The 18,677-nt window shown below is 38.3% G+C and overlaps 1 protein-coding gene across 3 annotated transcripts in view; it reads right to left on the bottom strand.

Annotated features, from left to right (window-relative positions):
- The window catches only part of SPIRE1 (spire type actin nucleation factor 1), a 125,564-nt gene that overhangs the window by 72,033 nt on the left and 34,854 nt on the right, over positions 1-18,677 (bottom strand). For all 3 annotated transcript variants that reach the window (XM_021385583.1, XM_021385582.1, XM_021385584.1), the window contains exon 3: positions 1,021-1,257. In XM_021385583.1, coding sequence (XP_021241258.1) covers positions 1,021-1,257 — 237 coding nt within the window. The remainder of the gene's footprint in view (positions 1-1,020; positions 1,258-18,677) is intronic.

Genomic DNA, 18,677 nt, shown 5'->3' with positions numbered 1-18,677 from the left:
GGCAAATGGGAACATACCGTGAATTTTAACTAAGTTTATGAGGAGTGGCTGTCAATCCTACTTATTCAAATAACACCACAAATTTAACTATGTGTCCAAAAGCATCTCAGACAAAAGCTATTCCCATTCCAGCCTCCTGAGAGGATCTTTACTGTCAGCCCATTAAAAGCACCAGGTTTCAAAGGGGTCTTTCTTCTGCATGCTAATACGTCCTTATGTGCTATCCAGCATACTCTGTTTCAGTCTCTTAATTTCTGTGACACACTGAGCTTCTCATCCCTACGATGAGATATGAGTTGCACTTAAGAACAAGCAATATACAATGTTCAATTCACTAGTACATTTAACATGCTGATTAACATCTTTGTCTCTACTAGAGGCTCTAAAATTTGTACTGAAGACTATCTATAGGAAACAGAGGATTAAAAGCTTCTACATCATTGTTCACAGTAGTCCAGATAGCACTGAAGAACGAGTTGCAATTAAAATTCCTAAACTGTATTTCCAAATCTTGCAGCTCAGGTCAAGAACCACAATCATAATTATCATCAGTGAAGTACTGTATATTGACTCACTCCATACAAATAAGCTACACTTATAAAAGCAGTCTTCTGCTTCAGTAAGGAAGGGAGGCAAAGGAAGAAACTGATGAAGAATCATTAAAGCAGCACTGCATTAATGAAAAGGTGAGATAATTGACACAGCCTGTGAAGTAACCAAACATACACAAAGTAACATATGTTACACCAGAAGGCTCAGTATTCAATGCATAGATGAAATCAGAATGTGATATAAATGGCAGATCCTAAAATAAAGTTGATCGTGGCCTTGCTGTGGCTTACTGTCAAAATGAAATACTATTGCATGTCATTTTTGCAAGCAAACTTTAAAGAACAAGCAGGAAGATCAGAAATCAAAAAACAATACAGCTAGTATGAAACTGGACAAGAACACAGAAATCAGTTGATTTTCTCACTGATGAGGCCAGTGGGATATCATATAATCTGCCTATTACTGTACCTTCATGACATCCTTATAGGAATGAATAGCCTCAACTTCCTCTTTGTCATCATCATCATCATCCTCCACCCCCTCATCCAGCGCATCGTATCCCTCATCTCGACTCCCATCGGTTTCTGTGGTGTTGGTCATGTGATCTATCAGCTGCTCCAGTGGAGGACTTAATTCCCGCTCTTCATTGTCCTTCAAGCCATAGTCCAAGGCTTTGTATATAATAATCCCTAGGGATTCAATTACCTAAAAAAGAAAACAAGAAATATTTCAGAATGCCGTTCAACACTACTTTCTGGTGTTTGCATAACAAACATAGCAACTGAGAGGATAATTGACATCAAAATTAAAAAGAAAAATGATCATCTACTACCTACAGTAGAACTTCAGTAACATAGCACATACCACGCAAGAGCACACAATGCACCACATACCTACTGCTTTCTTATTTCAAAGTCATAATTTAAAAACAAAGCAGGATTCTTTTAGATTACTTTCCCTTGTTACTTCTAAAATGACAAATGTCATAAGACAGTAGTATAGATTTTGTAAGATTAGATCACATACATATGATCTTCTTCTCTTGGAAAGAAAAAATGAAAAAAAAAAATGAAAAGAAAGAGTGATCTAACACTTCTTCCTCCCTCGAATGGAGTATCCTTGGAATACTTGGAAACTGGCCTTCAGTTTCTGCATCTCTTCGCTGACCTGAGAAATGTCTGGAGACAGCTGTGGACATCCCGGTATTAACTCACTGAGCACTGGGCTATCAGTCCCCAGGAACTCCTTTGGCTGCTGCACATGCTCCACTGAGGCTATCAACACCTGAATTTCATGGTAATGAGGTATTATCATGATTTTTCCTTTCATGTGCTCTGTCCAGAGCAGAGCAAACAAATGATCCCTTACTCAGTGAAAGCTAGCAACAAATTGCCACGAACATCTCAAAATGCTAACTGCCCATTTCCTTTCTTGGCATCAATTATTTTCCTTAAGAATAACGCTGAACCTTCTAGCACTGCAGAGATGTAACAAGATGACATTTCAAACTGAGGAGTTTGGAAAGGCGTATTAATGGAGAGGGAAGGAGACATGGGCTTGCAAGAACAAACCACAGTAAGGTAATGGTAGATGCTGGGAGATCCTTGTCTGACAAGGAAAGAAGGACTGGAGCTATTGCATGTAATCTCTGATCTTTCCTGTGTGTTGTGATGGCCAGTGTGTCACACAAATGAGCAGTGTAGGAGTGGTTGGCACTAGGGCAACTTTAATAACAGAAGAATTTCTAAGCATACCAAACCTTGTCATCAAATGCCATTTTCTCTCATCAGGCTTTCAGTACTATCCCGGTCAACATCTTTAAAGCAGATTTTTCAAAGTCCATTTGAGTAAATTGGGCTACACATTTGGATTCTCAAAATGTTAAATTTGACTCTCTAGCAACTCATTTGTTCTTACGCTGCAAGTAATTTTTTGTCTGAGTGGCTGGAGGCTAGCAAAGGCATAGAAAGGACGGCCTATTAGACAACTTTGTGAAACAGCTGTACACATGCATATTTCCTTCCTCTGCTGAGATCTCTGTAGTGCTAATTAACTTTGCAAGAAAGTGGTTAATAAACAAATATAAAACCCAATAAATAAAAAACACCCTTTTAGAATCTATTTCTAATAACTGTAATGGCTCAATTCAATATGAATAATTTTCCTATACTATTTTCTTGAAATGTGTTTGCGCTTCGTTCAAAAATATTCCCAAAATACAGTTCAGAAAAGTGATTAGGCAAATGAATGAAGAAAAATTTGCCTTGATTTAGTTATTTCAAAGAACAGCTTCTGGGCTGGAAAATGCTAGTGAGACAGCCAAGTACACCCAGGAAGCATCACTGTATGCTTACTCTGTTCTCACACTTCCCAGACATCTGCTGTGACCCACTTTGGAGACTGGACGCTGTGCTGTTAAAGTGTTTAAAAGTGCTGTAACAGGTTAAAATTTATATTTGCAGCACATCTGGTTTGCCTCTTCGATAAGGTATTTTGTAATAGCTGCCTTGTAAGACTTGCATTGTAATAAAAAATCTCAACAAATGAAAATGACATAAAGTAAAATACATTCTATTCGTACTCAGATGTGTATTGTTTAACTCTGGTTCTCAGTGCAATCTCAACATACATTCCTTCAGCAACTGAACAGGAACAAAAGAATTACAAGTCATTTCCAATCTGAAGTAGACCTAAATGAAAATGAAGTACAACTGAATACTTGTTTTGATATTTTAAACACCTGGGATCAAGCCCAGGGGAAGTGATTGCTAATTTTAATAAGAACTAGATTTGAAAGAGCTTAACATTCACGAAGAGGACTGAAATGGCTAAATTAGATGCAAATAAAATAATGTCATGTGTCATATAGTGATGGCTGCAGAACACATATTCTGGATTTTGCTACACCAACACTTGGAAAAAAAAATAGAAGGGGAAGTATAACGAAAGTGCACACTCCCTGCCTCTTTCTGTTTGGGAACACTGGGAACAGGATTAAGGCATTCAGGAGCACCACAGCTAAAGCTGGATGACAGCTGCTGTATTCTTTGATGTACCAGCAGTGAAGCTCTTGCAGTTCAGTAATACAGCTTGTGCATTTTTACGTACCATGAACAGATTTCCTAATGCATGCAAAGCTGACACAACATGAAAGCCTCAAGCGGCACCAATTCAGACCCAGATTTCAGTCTTTCAGATCCCTATTTAGAAGTCATGATCAAAACTGTATTTATCTAGTGTCTGTCAGTATCGCGGGTTCACTGTGCCAAGAGACAAAAAGCACCGAGCTTCTTAACTGAGAAACTTTCTTTGACTCGCATTAAAACTGAGAACATTCTGCACTGAGTAATACCGGTTTAATCAAGGCTCCTGTAAAACCACAAGTGCCATACGAATATCAAACAGAAGTCCTAGAACCATCCAAACTTCTTACCTGAGCAAAATTACTAATGCAACTTAACACACACAAAAAAAACCCTTTCACATCAATTTAACTAGAAACACAATATACAAAGTTAGACAGCTCATTGCTTACTCATGAGCACTGACCCTGTACCTGTAACATAAATCAAATACAAGCAAAAAAGGAAAATATTTTCCCGGTTGAATGGATAAATCAATAAATATCTGGTTTACTGACCTGGATAACCAGGGACTAACACACTATGGTTAAAAAAGCATCAACTATTTTAAAAGAAGTCAATAATTCTGCATTGCACTGATTGTTAATTGAATGTGAACTAAATACTTCTGGCTCCTAACAAGTAACAAGTGCTGACACAGTTTTGATTTACATCCATGAATACAGCGTTATAGGAGGGAGAAGAAAAGTATAAGGGACTTAGCAAAGTGCTAAAAGAGTTGTACATTAACACATCAAAACATGTACATGCCATTGAAACAAGTGTCAGTATGAATGATAAACAAGGCTGTTTGATTTGGATTAAAAAAATATAAATCCTCGAGTTTTGGAAGTCATTTGTTCCTGGCTGATTTAAATTTTGGCAAAGGACCTGATCTCTCAAATCAATCAGTGGCTAAATAACTTAAGAAAATAAACATGGAAGCTTGCATTGTTTTGCTTTACACATTTTCCCCAAGTTCTTTTGAAAGTCATGGCTTCAGACCAAAAAAAACCAACACCAAACACCAAGCATTTCCCACAGACTGAACTTGTACTCTAATGCTTAAATAATTAGGGAAAGGGGAATTTTGTCTCACTGTGAGTATTCTTTCAGTTCCTACACCAGCCTGGACTTGTATTATACTATTATTTTACAACTAGTTGTGATAAACTTGCAGGAGACTTTGCCAGAATGTATTGACTTTACACATGGTGTCCTTGTGTTCCTTTTACACACACTAAAAACAAATCCCAAACCATTCATCTCATTTTCGTAAACAAACACCCAATGGAACTTTCCATTCTGCATACATTCCTCCAATACATGAAGGCACACCTCTCAGAAAGGGGTTTGTTACTTCACAGGTCTTTTATAGGGCATAAGTCTTGTTCTTCCCATGAATGCTGCCAATTTCACAATCTTAAAAATCTTCAAATATTCAGCCTCTGTATAGGAGTAAAACATGTCTGAGACAGTGAAATCATTTCACTTCTTTAAAATAATAATAATAAAATTGAGAAGAATCCCTCTTCCCCTAACCATGGATATTTCCGACTTTGAAACTTGGGCAAGAGGCAGAATGTGCATGCCATTCCCCCCCCACTCACTGCACACACAATAGGGCACTGTCTAAGCTTTCATCCCCTTCCTAGGGCTTGCTTCAGTTTTCAAACAAAGCAACAAAGCCTAAGGACAGGCTGATACTTACAGTAGCAAAGGGCCTTTTTTTTTCAGCTCAAATTCCTGTCCATCCCTGAAGTTCAAGTTCTCCCTTCCTCCAAAAACCACATGGGTTTTGTAGCCCTAAATTGGGATTAAAGACACCATAAACCTCCAGCTCCTAAGGTGAGTCAACTGACTTAGAGCTTCCTGTGGGGACCTCAAACACAGCAACTAGTAATGATAATATTTTCATTACTACTGCGCTTTTATGAATTCTATTTTTTCTTAATTAAAAAATTTACAGTTATTAAATGCTCACACTTCTCACTAGCAGATCTCCAACATATTTATGACAGAGAATAACCCTGTCTTATGGTAAGAGAGCTGACAGCCTGGGGACAACCTGCAGATAACCCACCTATCCTCCTTCTGGCTGCGTATCAGCATGCCAGGGGTTCCACACAGGTATTGTGACATGCTGCACAGACATATTTATAGACGCCTCTGAATTCAAGAGTAATTTTCTGCTGCACATTAGGAAATGCACAAGTTTTCATGATAAAATTCTGTGATACAATCCAAAAGATAGGCGTATTCAAATCTTATAAAAATAACTGTTTGTCTCCAGGTAGATAGAGGTGAGCAAGCTACTGCCCTGATTGCCACTGTCCTGGGTAGCAAAGGAATTTGCTTGTTTCCTCAGCATCTAATTCTGTAACTGAGGGACCTCACTTTCAGGAAGGGCGTGCAAACAGCCTGGTTAGGATAAACCCAGGTAGACATTTTGGTTATTTACCTTGTCATCAGATGTCCTACATAACTCTCAAGGGTACACCTCAGTAGGCTGTTGTCAGAGACTTAATGCTGTTACCACACACTGCAGGTACACCAATGTCAATTTTACCACAGCATTCCTTGGCATGAACAGGCCAGCACTACCCAGGTTTTAATAGCTGGGGACATCACTAAACTTAAATATGACCTTCACAAAACTAGAGCAACTTGCAACAGATGATCAAACAACAAAAGTGAAAACTTTCAACTACTTCCAGTTGAGCAGCAAGGATTCAGAGTGTTTGCAGTGAATCAGATGAATTACTCATATCCAAAGGATATAGACATAAGATATAGGAATATTTAACTTCCGGGTGTTGTTGGTCCACAACGAATTCCTCCACTGAATCTCTTTATTGTATCACCGAATAGTAAAAAGGATTCAGCAAGTAGATCTCTGTAACCACACTGTACACTGATAGACTTACGGATTATAAAGCCATCTTAGAGACGATCTATCCTTGAATACGATAGATAAGTTCTCCTAAATCTGAATACACCTAAACCAGATTGGATCTAGTTAAAAGTTCGCATTTCAGTTCATTTGCATTGCAGGGAACCTGCTTTAGCAGGGGGGTTGGACTTATTGACCTCCTAAGGTCCCTTCCAACCCCTGCTATTCTGTGATTCTGTGATTTCGTTTCTTACTTTTTGCTTCAGAAGATATTCAGACTTTTTTTTTGCTGAGGCTCCAGGGCCTCAGTGTCTTTCTTGTAGTGAAGGGCAGGCCCAAAACTGAACACAGCACTTGAGGTGCGGCCTTATCAGTGCTGATTACAGAAGGAGGATCACTTCCCTGCTCCTGCTGGCAACACTATTTCTGACACAAACGAGGACACCATTGGTCTTCTTGGCCACCTGGGCACACTGCTGGCACACATTCAGCTAAACATCGACCATAACACATGAAAGATACAAAATCAGACCTTGCCACAAACTCCTGTCTTAGTTCCTTATCACCATACAACATCTCCCTCCTCGGAGACCCTTCAGAAGGCACCTGGACATAGGCCTGGGCAGCCTGCTCTGGATGGCCCTACTGGAGCCAGGGGGCTTGGACAAGATGGCATCTAGAGGGCCATTCCCACCTCAGCCATGTTGTGAAAGTCACAAATATGCCATTACTCTTCAGAGCAATGCTTCTTACACATAAGAGATAGCTTTTTTTAAAGAAAAGTTTGAATCTAGTATTAAGCTGATAAAACTCAAATTGATAGTATACCAGAATCATTTAATATTGTATTTATCCAACTGAATAAATTACTGTTCTCTTCAGGACATGTAATCCTTCAGTATAACTGAATTTACTAAATAAAATTAGGCCCAAGGAAGCACGTTTTTGTTTCTGTTGCTGTTGTTTAACTATATCTAGTCATTAAAAACAACAGCAACTATATAGGTTGACACAGAAATAGAAATCTATCAGATAAACTCAGTAGGCCAACAAAAAATAATTAAGTTGACCAGCAAAACCAAACCAAGCCACGGAAACTCCAAGGAACCAACTGTGTAAGAGCTAGAAATTACCATTTTTCTTATCAGTCGTTCAATAAAGCTTTATCCATATTAAAATAGAATATCAGGTTAAATACAGCAAAAGATTTTTTAGTGAGAGATAAGTGACTAGCTCAAGCAAAATTGGCATAAAGAGAAGGAAAGCAAGTTCAGTAGCTCTGATCCTCAGAACTCACATGTGACTGGTTTAAATCTGCTTGATATTGCATATCTGCCTATAGTCTACAATACAAGCCATGAGAGCAATATGATAAAATAACCTCTCTTGAAAACACTTGGAGTAGCTTTGATTCAGTTCAATTTACTTTAGTCATGAAGCAATACAAAACCAATGCCACCTTTATTCAAAATGTCTACAGAGCGCAACTAATCTACTCAACAATTTGATTTGTATTAACTTCTTAGCCTTCCCACACAGATTTCATTTCAATCACTGGAGTTGTCTGCGACAGGCTTTGCCCCACTTTAATTAATCCAAAAATTAAGCGAGTAAATACCAACTGCAATGTAAACCATTTCTTCTCACGAACTTTCTCACACCTATTTCCCCCAAAATTAATAATAGCAGAAGCAAAGCAAATAAAATGACAGTAGAATGAAAGCTATTCTTTCAAATACAAATTCTAGATTAATTAAAACCTTACATTAGCATGTATGTCTTCTAAGCTTCTCATCAGAGTCTCTCAACAGACTTCACAAAAGCCAGGCTGCTTTCACTATAGTTGTCAGACTTAAGTGTGCATTTCAAGCATTTTGTATATGATGAACTTAACAGAGACAGATGAAGCATCTGACAGCTATCTTGATTTAACTGCAGCTTTCCTAAAATCCATCTTTTCCCATTTCAGAAAATATGTCATTTTGATTCCTGAATTCTCATCAGCCAAATTGTTGCAATTTTAAGATTTCCTTAGCTTGAACTCAACCATTTTACGAACCAAGACCACACATAACAATGTTAACATGTCCTTTTTAAAGTCATGTGCCACAAAAGAGGGATGACATACCTTTCTGCTTTGCAGTGAGCAGCATACATGATAAATATACACAAAACAAATTTAATGCTGCTGGTGATGAATACTGATGGGAAATCAAATAAGCACTGTTAAAAAGATTGTCCTTTTCATGCAGACAAAAGGAGAAATTTTCAAGAAGTCCATGGGATACTCGTTTTTACTGCATAGCAACCATAGACTGCAGAGCTACCTTGCACCCCTTATGGGTAAGCATTCAGCCATATCTATCTACTCATAAGAAGATAGAAGCCTGACATTATTTTATAGGTCTGAAATTCATATACAATGATAGCACGAGAAGCTGCCTTACACTAAACCATAAAGCAAACAGAATCTTTAGCCAAGCTTCAGCAAAAACTTTAGCACCTGCTCTTTGGACTGTAAAACCCCAGAAAACTCGCATATAACATACACATTCAGAGTTTACTGCTTCCTTCACTGTTCATTCTGAACAGTGAAATCCTTCACAAAAGGAAACCATATTAAAGCATGCCTCTACCACAATTAAAAGTTATTGATAAATTAATCATACAGTTTAAAATGCAGAAATCCATCTGCATTTTACATTCAGATTACAAAGAACAACAGCAGCAACAAAAAACACTTAGAACCCAACACATTCTGAACTCCAGCTCTTTGCAGAAACCTATACCATACAGCCAGATTTTCTACAATGCTCAGCCTTTGGCTTTCTAATGAAGTAGAGATATTATCTACATAATTCATTTAGCTGCTTAGATAGCAGCCAAGTTACTAAATACCTAACCACTGGTAGAGAGGGGTTAATACAAAAACACATCTACGTACACTGTCTAGGTACTCTGAAACAATAAAAACAACAACAAAAAAGTGTTTTGTTTTTTTTTAAGATAGGTTATATGCATTCCAATTAACTAGCCTTACTGCTCCCAAAATGATAGACAAATTCTGCCTATTGAGTGCATTTTGTGTTGCTTAAGGGTGCCGAGTGTCCCTCCAAATTAGGCCTATAAGAGCTACCCAAGTCTCTCCTGTGCCCAGTGCTTATGAAGGCATGTGCTGCCACTCTCTCATTCTTAGCCAAAGGAAAAGCCCCATTCTTAGCCAAGAGACAGATATACAAAGGTGCACATAAGAGGTAACATGGTAGCAAAGAGAAGGGGGAACACCAAGGCAGAGTGATTTATGATACCTCTAGCACCACCCTTATAGGACAGCTCTAATACAGCCCTATACAATTCAACTCTGGATCAAAGATTCACAACAAACTCCTCAAAGTTTCCTGGGAGTAGAAACCCCCATAGATCTCTCATGTCTTGGAAATGAAAATCATGCTGCAATATTACCCTGTCTTTTCTATCCATGTAATCATCCCTTCAGTGACAGAATGGGAACCCTACTGGAAAATGAATGTTAAGGTGTTGTTTGTACTGTAGTGAGTTTTCTGATTCTGAAAACATTATGTGTTCTTTTGTAAAAAATCAACTAGAATTCTGAGTTTATAATTTTGTCTTAGCACCTCTAAGTCAGAGTGTAGTTTTCCTAACACAAAGAAGGCAATACATCTTTCATCCAGTATTGGAGACAATTTCAAATGTAAGAAATGTATGGGACCAAAGGTCACGTGGGATTTTCCTAAATACTTGTTTCTTGTGAGACCTCACACTAAGCATTTCCCCTTTCCTACAGCAGTTTCAGCCCTGTTATATGAGGATATTGACCCATTTTGAATGCTTTGGATGAGAAGTGCTGTGCAAGTCTAAATTATATTTCTGCACATCACACAAAGACTTAAACTCAGCTGGAAGCCCCTCTAATCATCCTGTTTTCTCTACGACTTTTGTTCCCTATAAAATAGGCAAAGGAAAAATAAAGAAAAGTACAAGCCTGAGGCTAATGGTTAGGCATATCAGCTGGGTGCAGTGCAGCACACAAAACTGCTTTTCTTCAAGAATACAAAGCAAGATGTAAGAGTAATTGATTTAAATGTAAATAGCACAGGTAGCCAGAGAAAATAGCTACTAAAAGTAGACTATCAGATTATTCTAAATTTTACAGGAAATAAATTCTTAACCTTCATCTCGTCATACTAATGTAATTATATCTACCAATCTACTCTTCCTAGAAAATGAATGTCTTGAAGTTTAAGAAAGAGGAAGAATGGCAACATACATATTTTTAAAGATTGCAGATGATGCCTTAAATTTTGGTCCTTAATTTACGTAAGAAACTCAAATTATTTTATTTTTAAGATTTTAACATTCTATAAATTTGATCATTCCTTTCAGGAATAGCTTTTGTAATAGACACAGCATGACAGTTCACACTCAAATAGAAACTGCCTAAGAATTTCTTCAGACAAAAACAAAATTTAAAAAGGTTGTTTCTTTAACTCATTCCCTAAATTAAATCATTTTCCTGGGTGGAGGAGAAAAGCAATGTACCTGTCAGAGGCCCATTATAGAAGGAACACTGAATTTTGCTGGAGTTTCATAGGAACTACAGCTCTTAAAAGGTGAAAACATTCCAGCCTAGCAGAGAAAGAGGTCAATCAAGAGTAATCTCCTTAACTCAGAGAGACAGCCATTTTATTGAATCCGAGAACATTTTTTTCATTGTTTATATGTTGTAGCCCCCCAAATGTTTAAGATATTTAAGAATGAAAGAACATCATTGTAGTATTACAAACATAAGCCTGAATTTTTTTAATTAAATGTGTATACTAGTCAACACCCTTGAAGGAGTTAAAGATCAATGAAATCAATTTGAAAGAGCATCTGCTCAGCTACCTCCAGGGAACTAAACGCTCAGTATTTCAAATACCAGTGAACAATTTATATCAGTGAAGCCTAGAGCCCAGAGTGATGGCAGAATTTGGTATTATTTTCACCTCATTAACCCTTTTGCATGGACTACTTTTCTCCATTGGCCAGTTATGTTGATGAGTCTTCCTATCTTACTTGGGGAGGAGGTGGGTTTTTTGTGAGTATCACAGACAAAAAGAACTGACACCACTGCAGAGAACACTGGTTTTACAGTATAACTATACTTCTCTAGCTCTGTGTGCAAGTGTGTCGTCCTCATTTCTCCACATACCCTGACACTATGGTGTTTGTGTGGCAGTCCAGTTGCCCATATCAGAAAACTGCTGAAATAAGTCAGGTGACCTTCCCCCTCTACTCTGCCCTTGTGAGGCCACATTTAGAATACAGTGTCCAGCTCTGGGATCTCCTAGGAGGAGTCCAGTGGAGACCCACAAAGATCATTAAGGGAATGGAGCTTCTCCCCTATAAGGAAAGGCTGAGTAACCTGGGTCTGTTCAGCCTCAGGAAAAGAAGACTGAGAGAGGATCTGGTAAATGTTTATTAATATCTAAAGGAGGTGAGAGGCAAGTGGATTCGGCCAGGCTCTTCTTGGTGGTGCATAGCGACAGGACAAGGAGTAATGGCCTAAAACTGGAACATAGGAAGTTCTGTGCTAACATGCAGAAGAACTTCTTTACGGTAAGGGTGACAAAGCACTGGAACAGGCTGCCCAGGAAGACTGTGGAGTCTCCTTCTCTGGAGATATTCAAGACACATCTGGACGCCTACGTGTGTACTGTAGGGTACCTGCTTTAGCAGGGGGGTTGGACTCAATGACCCCTTGAGGTCCCTTCCAACCTCTGCAATTCTGTGATTCTGTGATTTCCTGACCAGCTTAGGAAAAGAAGAAGAAAAAGAAAAAAAAGAAAGAGAGCCAGAGGGAAGAACAGCCAGATGACCTCTCCAGCCAGGCTGACCAGAGTCCTGTGCTCCGGGGGCCGGAGGGGAGCCCAGGCAGGGGCTGGCACAAGCTGGAGTGGGAAGGGCCGCTCTGCTCTGCGGCACCATCCATCAGTCATGGCTTCAGGCCAAGAGACAGCACAGCACTGCAGAAACCTCAGAGCTATATTTACAGATAAAGAAACATCTATTTCAACTGGAAGAGATAAGATGATCTGTCACAAGGAGTGGTAGCATGACTGTGCTGTAACTTTTTCATATATTTAAATAAAATATGGCTTGGTGTAAACATAAACATTTCTCTGACAGTATTTCTGCATTTTCACAATAGACTGTCTTCCCTAACCTCCAATCTAAGAACATTGTGTTTTACCTAATACTTCTTAGTAGAGACCAAGTTGCAAGTGGGAAAAGCTAGGAAACCCTGCCTTCTATAGCGGAGATTAAAAAGAAAGAGTTTGGGTTATTTAAAAATTAAATTAAAATTAATCAAAGATTAATCAAGCCAATCAAAAGCGTGACAAACAAAAATCTTAATTTGAATAATAAGATTATTTTAAGCTAATATTTATTAGTAATATAATTCTAATAATGTGAAAGAGTTCTCAAAGTAGAGCGAAATACTCCAAAAGCATTTTTTCCCATTTTCCCATTTGATTTAATAAAAAAAAAAAAACCTTAATTCTTAAAACCCTTAAAATCAAATTTGTAAGGATTTTTCCATTATACTTAAAGGTGTTCTTTACAAGAAATACCTGACATTCTACAAAGCTCAGGTGCAAAGGAACAGGCTGACTGGAAACACAACCTTTCATGCCCATTCCCCTTATCTAATTAAGCTAATGAAGAGTATTCTACCAGAAGAAATTGAACTTCGCTCTGTCCCAGAAAGCGCTCTATTTTTAGATGGTCAGGATGAGGTAATGAATAATGTTTATAATCATTTTCAACACAGCCCCAAGCAAGAACATATTTTCCAGGAATTGGCCAATCTACAGAACTATGTACAAATGCCTTAATAGCACATGGTAACCTAGAAACTTGTACAAAACAATTTCAAGAGAAAAATATTTTTTTCCTCTCTGCAGAAAGTACACCTAGAACTGTGAGTTACTGTTCAGAAGAAGGCATGCCTTCAGAGATAAACTTTCTCCAGTGTGCAGATGCTTCAGTAGTTGGTGCTCTTATGGGAACACTACATGAAATCTAGGTAGGATGGCTAGCAGCCATCACAAATTCAGACTATAAGAATTTCTGAAAAATTTTCAGCTGAAGGCAAGACTTAATACTTTTAGAGAATACATGTTATTTGCCCAAATCTCCCTTACTGGTCATTTGACTACAGCCAGATTTTTCCTGGACTGTTTTACAGATCCTTCCTCCAAACTGCACTTCATCTTAACTGTAAAACTTCCATTTTGCTCTTTTCCAAACTTAAAAAAAAAAAAGTTAATATTAAGGTGTTCTCAACAGATCATTTGTCACTGTTTTGTAAGGAACAATAGCCATTAAACCTAGGAAAGGAAACCTGCAACAACTACCAGACCTACCAATTCTGCTATGAGCATTTACAATTTCTGCAGCATTCATTATTGAGGGCCCACATTTCTGCTGTTTCTAGTTCAGGCCCCATTTTTGTGCTACTGTACTAATCATCACTAAGAAAATCTAGACCTGTACTAAGCATTTGCTCTTCAGTAAATCATTAAGAACTAAGCGCTCACTAGCTTTAGAAAATAAATGTGAAAAATAAATTCACTCTTGTTTCTGCATTTATTTCCCATCCTGCGACTAGAATGCACTATGCTACAACATGGCTGATGTCTCAAGCTTACCGCAGGTTGCCAAACTAAGGCAGCACGTGCTTGGATAATTCAGGCGCAGTCACTAAAGGTATTGCTGCATTTCAGTTTTCAAGTAAGATAGGCTTGTTAACCCTACTGGAACAGACAACTGACCAACCACATTCCTCTTAACATCATTAAAAAATACCTTCCATGCACTAGAACAAGCAGAGGAACTAGAGTTCCTTTAAAAAAAAGAGATGACAGTAATTTAGACTTTCCAAACAAAATAGCCCATTTTTCCTCCTCTAACATCAGTATACTTTCTTGCTGCTACAATGTTGTGAAACTGAAAGCAATTACCACCAATGTAGAATTACCAAAGGAATGTAACAACCACTGTAATGTAACACAACTGAAACATAAGTTGGAGTTTTGCATATTAAAAGCTGAAATCATACAGGTATACCTATATTGCACCATTCAAAGGAAATCATATGCAGACTTCGCAATGGATACTTCGACTTAAGTAAAAAACAAACAAAAATAAAAACAAAAGGGAAGTTTAACATTAGCAACAAATGTGTTTTGGGTTTGTTTGTTTGTTTTGTTTTTAAAGGCGTATACAGAAGTCTTCTTCAGCAATCTATTTGTCTCCTTTTAGGACATCTACATTGCTTTCTGCAGGTCCAATTTCAATCAGATTACAGATAATGAAATATAGAGGAATTAAGGTTAGTTACAGGCTAAATGCTTACAACACCCCAGGAATAATTAAAATACTGTAATTACCATCTCCCAAGCCACACCCTCCCCGTACAGGATTCTTTTCACCTGTGTAGTATCTTGCATGCAACACAGCCATCTCCTCTCTGCTGAGTTCCACCGTGCATAAAACTGTGAAACGGAAGAGAGGCAGGAGAAAGAATTCACCATGGCTTGGCCACCTCTACAACTAGAAGGTGTCTGCATCTTTTAATAGCTAAAATAAAGGATTCAGGAAGGCCAGATGGATTCTGGATTCTCTGCATGCACCAAACCTAGTCCTCTTTCCTCTCCAAGTTTAAATTACTTGACACTTTCCAAGCAACTATTGGCAGAACAAGAGCTTCTCAAGGAAAGCCAATCAGAGACTCAAGTTAAATTCTCCAAAAAGTATTGTTTTGCCCCTGCAAAGTGAAATCATAACATTCATAACCTTAAAAAGGAAGAAAAGGAGGCACGCAAAAAGACCTGAGAAAGACTGAGCAGAAATTACATGCTTGATTAAAGCAAACAGTAGAGCAAAAATACTCCTGATCAAAACATTCCTCAGGTGTAAAAGAAGTCTTTCTGTCTTTGTTCTAGAGTTTGAGTCCCTCAATCTAATGAACACTTACAAGACAAGAGATACCTGTAATGGAAAACAAACTCTCAGGTAATGCATCTTTTCAGAAAACCTGCACATATGGAGGTATAAGAGACAAATGAGAGTAAAGGAGCTTCTGAGGGATCAGAATCAGGGGGAAGGAAGGGGAATGGGGAGTTAGGAAAAACGCTTTATACAGCCACCCAGATACACATGAAACTGTGCTGTTGTATCTGTGGTGGAAAGAAAAAAAAAAAAGAAAAAAGCCATCACCAGTGTGCTATACACCTGAAAACACAGTAATTAATTTTGATCCATGGTCTCTGAAACAAATGGTACTAGGAACACAAGTGGATGTGGTATTCTAAGCCACTTTATCACACAGATCTTTGCCAGAGAGATCCCTCTCAAACAAGTATTTATTTCAAAAGGGAGATAACTTCTGAGCTGGTCAGCATTTGTCCAACATCACCTTGAAAAGTTAGCCAGGCTGGAGCTACGCTACAAGAAGCAATACAGGACTCTAATGAGGACTTGACTCACAAAGCAGCATTGATGTACAAACCCACTGTACAAGCAGCCAATTGTGGCTATTCCACAATGCCCAGCCTGTGAGATGCAATCTCAGGTGGCCTACACCTGTTCTGCAGGACTTTGGGCTGTCAAGGTCAGGTATCTTGAGCTGGTTGTAACTTGAACACAAGTGGGCTTCACAGCAACGCAGTTAGAGAAAGAAGAGAAAGCATTAGTGTCTCCCGGGTATCTGATACCAGCAGAGAGCAAAGGAAAACAGAAAGTTTGTGTTAGTAATTAAAGGCTTGGCTCTGTCTTTTTTTCCTTCCCTCTCCTGTCCCCAGACCAACAGGCATTGTTAGATGTCTAATTTTAGTTTCAGATATCAGGTCTCTTTTTCAAGCAAAAGCAAACTGTTTTTCCAAAAGCATTCTCAGCTTGTGAATGCCTGAATTTACAGCCTCGGTACATCGGTGATGGTGGCTTTTGTTGTGAGTTTTGTGGCTTTTTTTAAATCATGTATATGTGTAGAAGTAGCATCATACATTATACGTGCACAGTCCACTTTAATAGTCTTTCAAAATGTGTGCATACAGAGTACACATGCATGAGAGCACAGGCATACATACATGCAGAAGCACCATTACTTGCAGCAGTAAATGGTTTTCCCATCTATCCCCTGCCACAGCTTTGAAGCTAAGCTGCTTATTTGGAAAGAGTTGAACTTATTAGGAGCAGTTTTACACTGTAATTGTAGGATGGACACTTGCTTAAAAACAAAACAAAGCAGTAGTTCAGCTTTCTTCTGAAGACTACAAAACGTTAAATTATTTCTAGGACCCAAGTATGTCACAAAGCAGAGACCAAACCTGTGCTTCAGTACTTTTATTTCAGTGGATGAAGCTGCCACAGAGATGAGAGGCAGCCTTTGAGATAAGGCCATCTGAGCCCATTTAGGGCTTTGAACAGAAATAGCCTGATTTAGAGCCACACTGCGGATGTGCCCAGCAGCAGAGAGCTAGCGCAGAGCAGACACACAGTGCTGAGTGCTCTCACCTGCTGCCCCATGGAGCAACCCAGCATCTGCTCCTTTCATGTGGCAGTAGGGAGCTGCAGACCCTAACTGAGTCCTTCACACAACCATCACTAACTGCAGTGAAAGATTTGTTCAAGAGGAAGAGGTTTGGAGCTCCACGAGCAAAAGGCACAAGACGTTTAACCACCGCCCTTTTCTACCAGCTTCCTTTAAACAAGGACTGGTCACTGCAGCTTTTTAACTACCAACTGCTAACACCACCTACAAACTTCACAGGCTAGGCCAGGCCCACAGAGCTTGTAAAGATCAGCTTACTTTTTTTAACGCTTAATTTTGGCTAGTCTTGTTTAGAAGTGCTTTACTGTGCGGTTATACAAATTGTAAATTCAACTGTAAGTTCAACCATACTAAGGTTCTATTTATAAAATGTAATCTGCACAGGTTTTGTAAGAAATTAATTGGGAAAACAATAATCACCTAGAAAACAGTCATTACATTTTAGAAACGAAACCCTTTGCCAATTCATGGCTATCCGGAATTAGCCTGTTCATATCTAATACTCTGCTATTTGATTTGGTTTTGTTTTTACAAGGAACGATCAGAATGCCTGTAAAAAGGCAAACCTTTATAATCCTACTGCTCTTCCAAATTAATGATGCTATACAAGGAACAAAAGAGCAATTATTTCTAGACATTTAACAGACTTAAAGATTTATAAATCAGCTCTTAATAAGATCATGGATGAGCACATGAACTTCCACACCTCTTCAAAGAGGCATTAAGAGAACCATAACCATTTCAGCCAGTGAAAACACAAAACAGGTACTACCATAAATTTTCTGATTGCTACCAAAGATTTTCTGATGGCTTTTAATTAGAAAGTTTCTTAGTAAACATACAGACCAGTAGAATTTTGCTCTATGCCTGCAAGGGCAGAAGGGTCACGAGCACAAAGGTACCTTTTTATGATCAGAAAGAACGGTTAAAGAAGGCTTCAAATAAGATATTTTTTTCCTCCTTTCTTTCAAAATATCCAAAAGATTGAAGAAAAATTGGATTAACTTTGAATCAATGCCAAGTTTTTTTTTTTTGTTTGAATAAAAAAGGAGATTTCTAACAGCACACAACCCCTAGTGTTTTGCTTCTGTTTTAAAACATAGTGAATCCCAGCAGCATCTTGAACATTGTCAGTTTAAAGAATTCACAACAAAGCATGAAAAGAATGTCAGAATAAGTGTCAGTAAAGTGAATAATAAAGATCTTTTGTTTTTAGAATCACATGGACCTTCCTGCAGAATATAATGTTTATTTAATTGACAGACTGCTTCCCAACATGACCATGGCATCTTGTTTCCATGAGCACTAATACAAAAGTATTGACGTATCTCCTACATCTCTGCTTGTTCTTAGAGCTCATTTAAACAAAACCTTGCTGAGTAAACCAAGGAAGTCTACAGCAAAATATTATGAGTACAGATGCAAGAGGCAAGTAAATGGAAAATCAGATAACGTGGGAGAGCCCATTGTGGTTCAAAAGCCTAAAAACCAT

Source organism: Numida meleagris, chromosome 2 (assembly GCF_002078875.1).
Source record: "Numida meleagris isolate 19003 breed g44 Domestic line chromosome 2, NumMel1.0, whole genome shotgun sequence".
NCBI classification, from domain to species: Eukaryota; Metazoa; Chordata; class Aves; order Galliformes; family Numididae; genus Numida; species Numida meleagris.
This window is presented reverse-complemented; position numbering and strand designations above follow the sequence as displayed.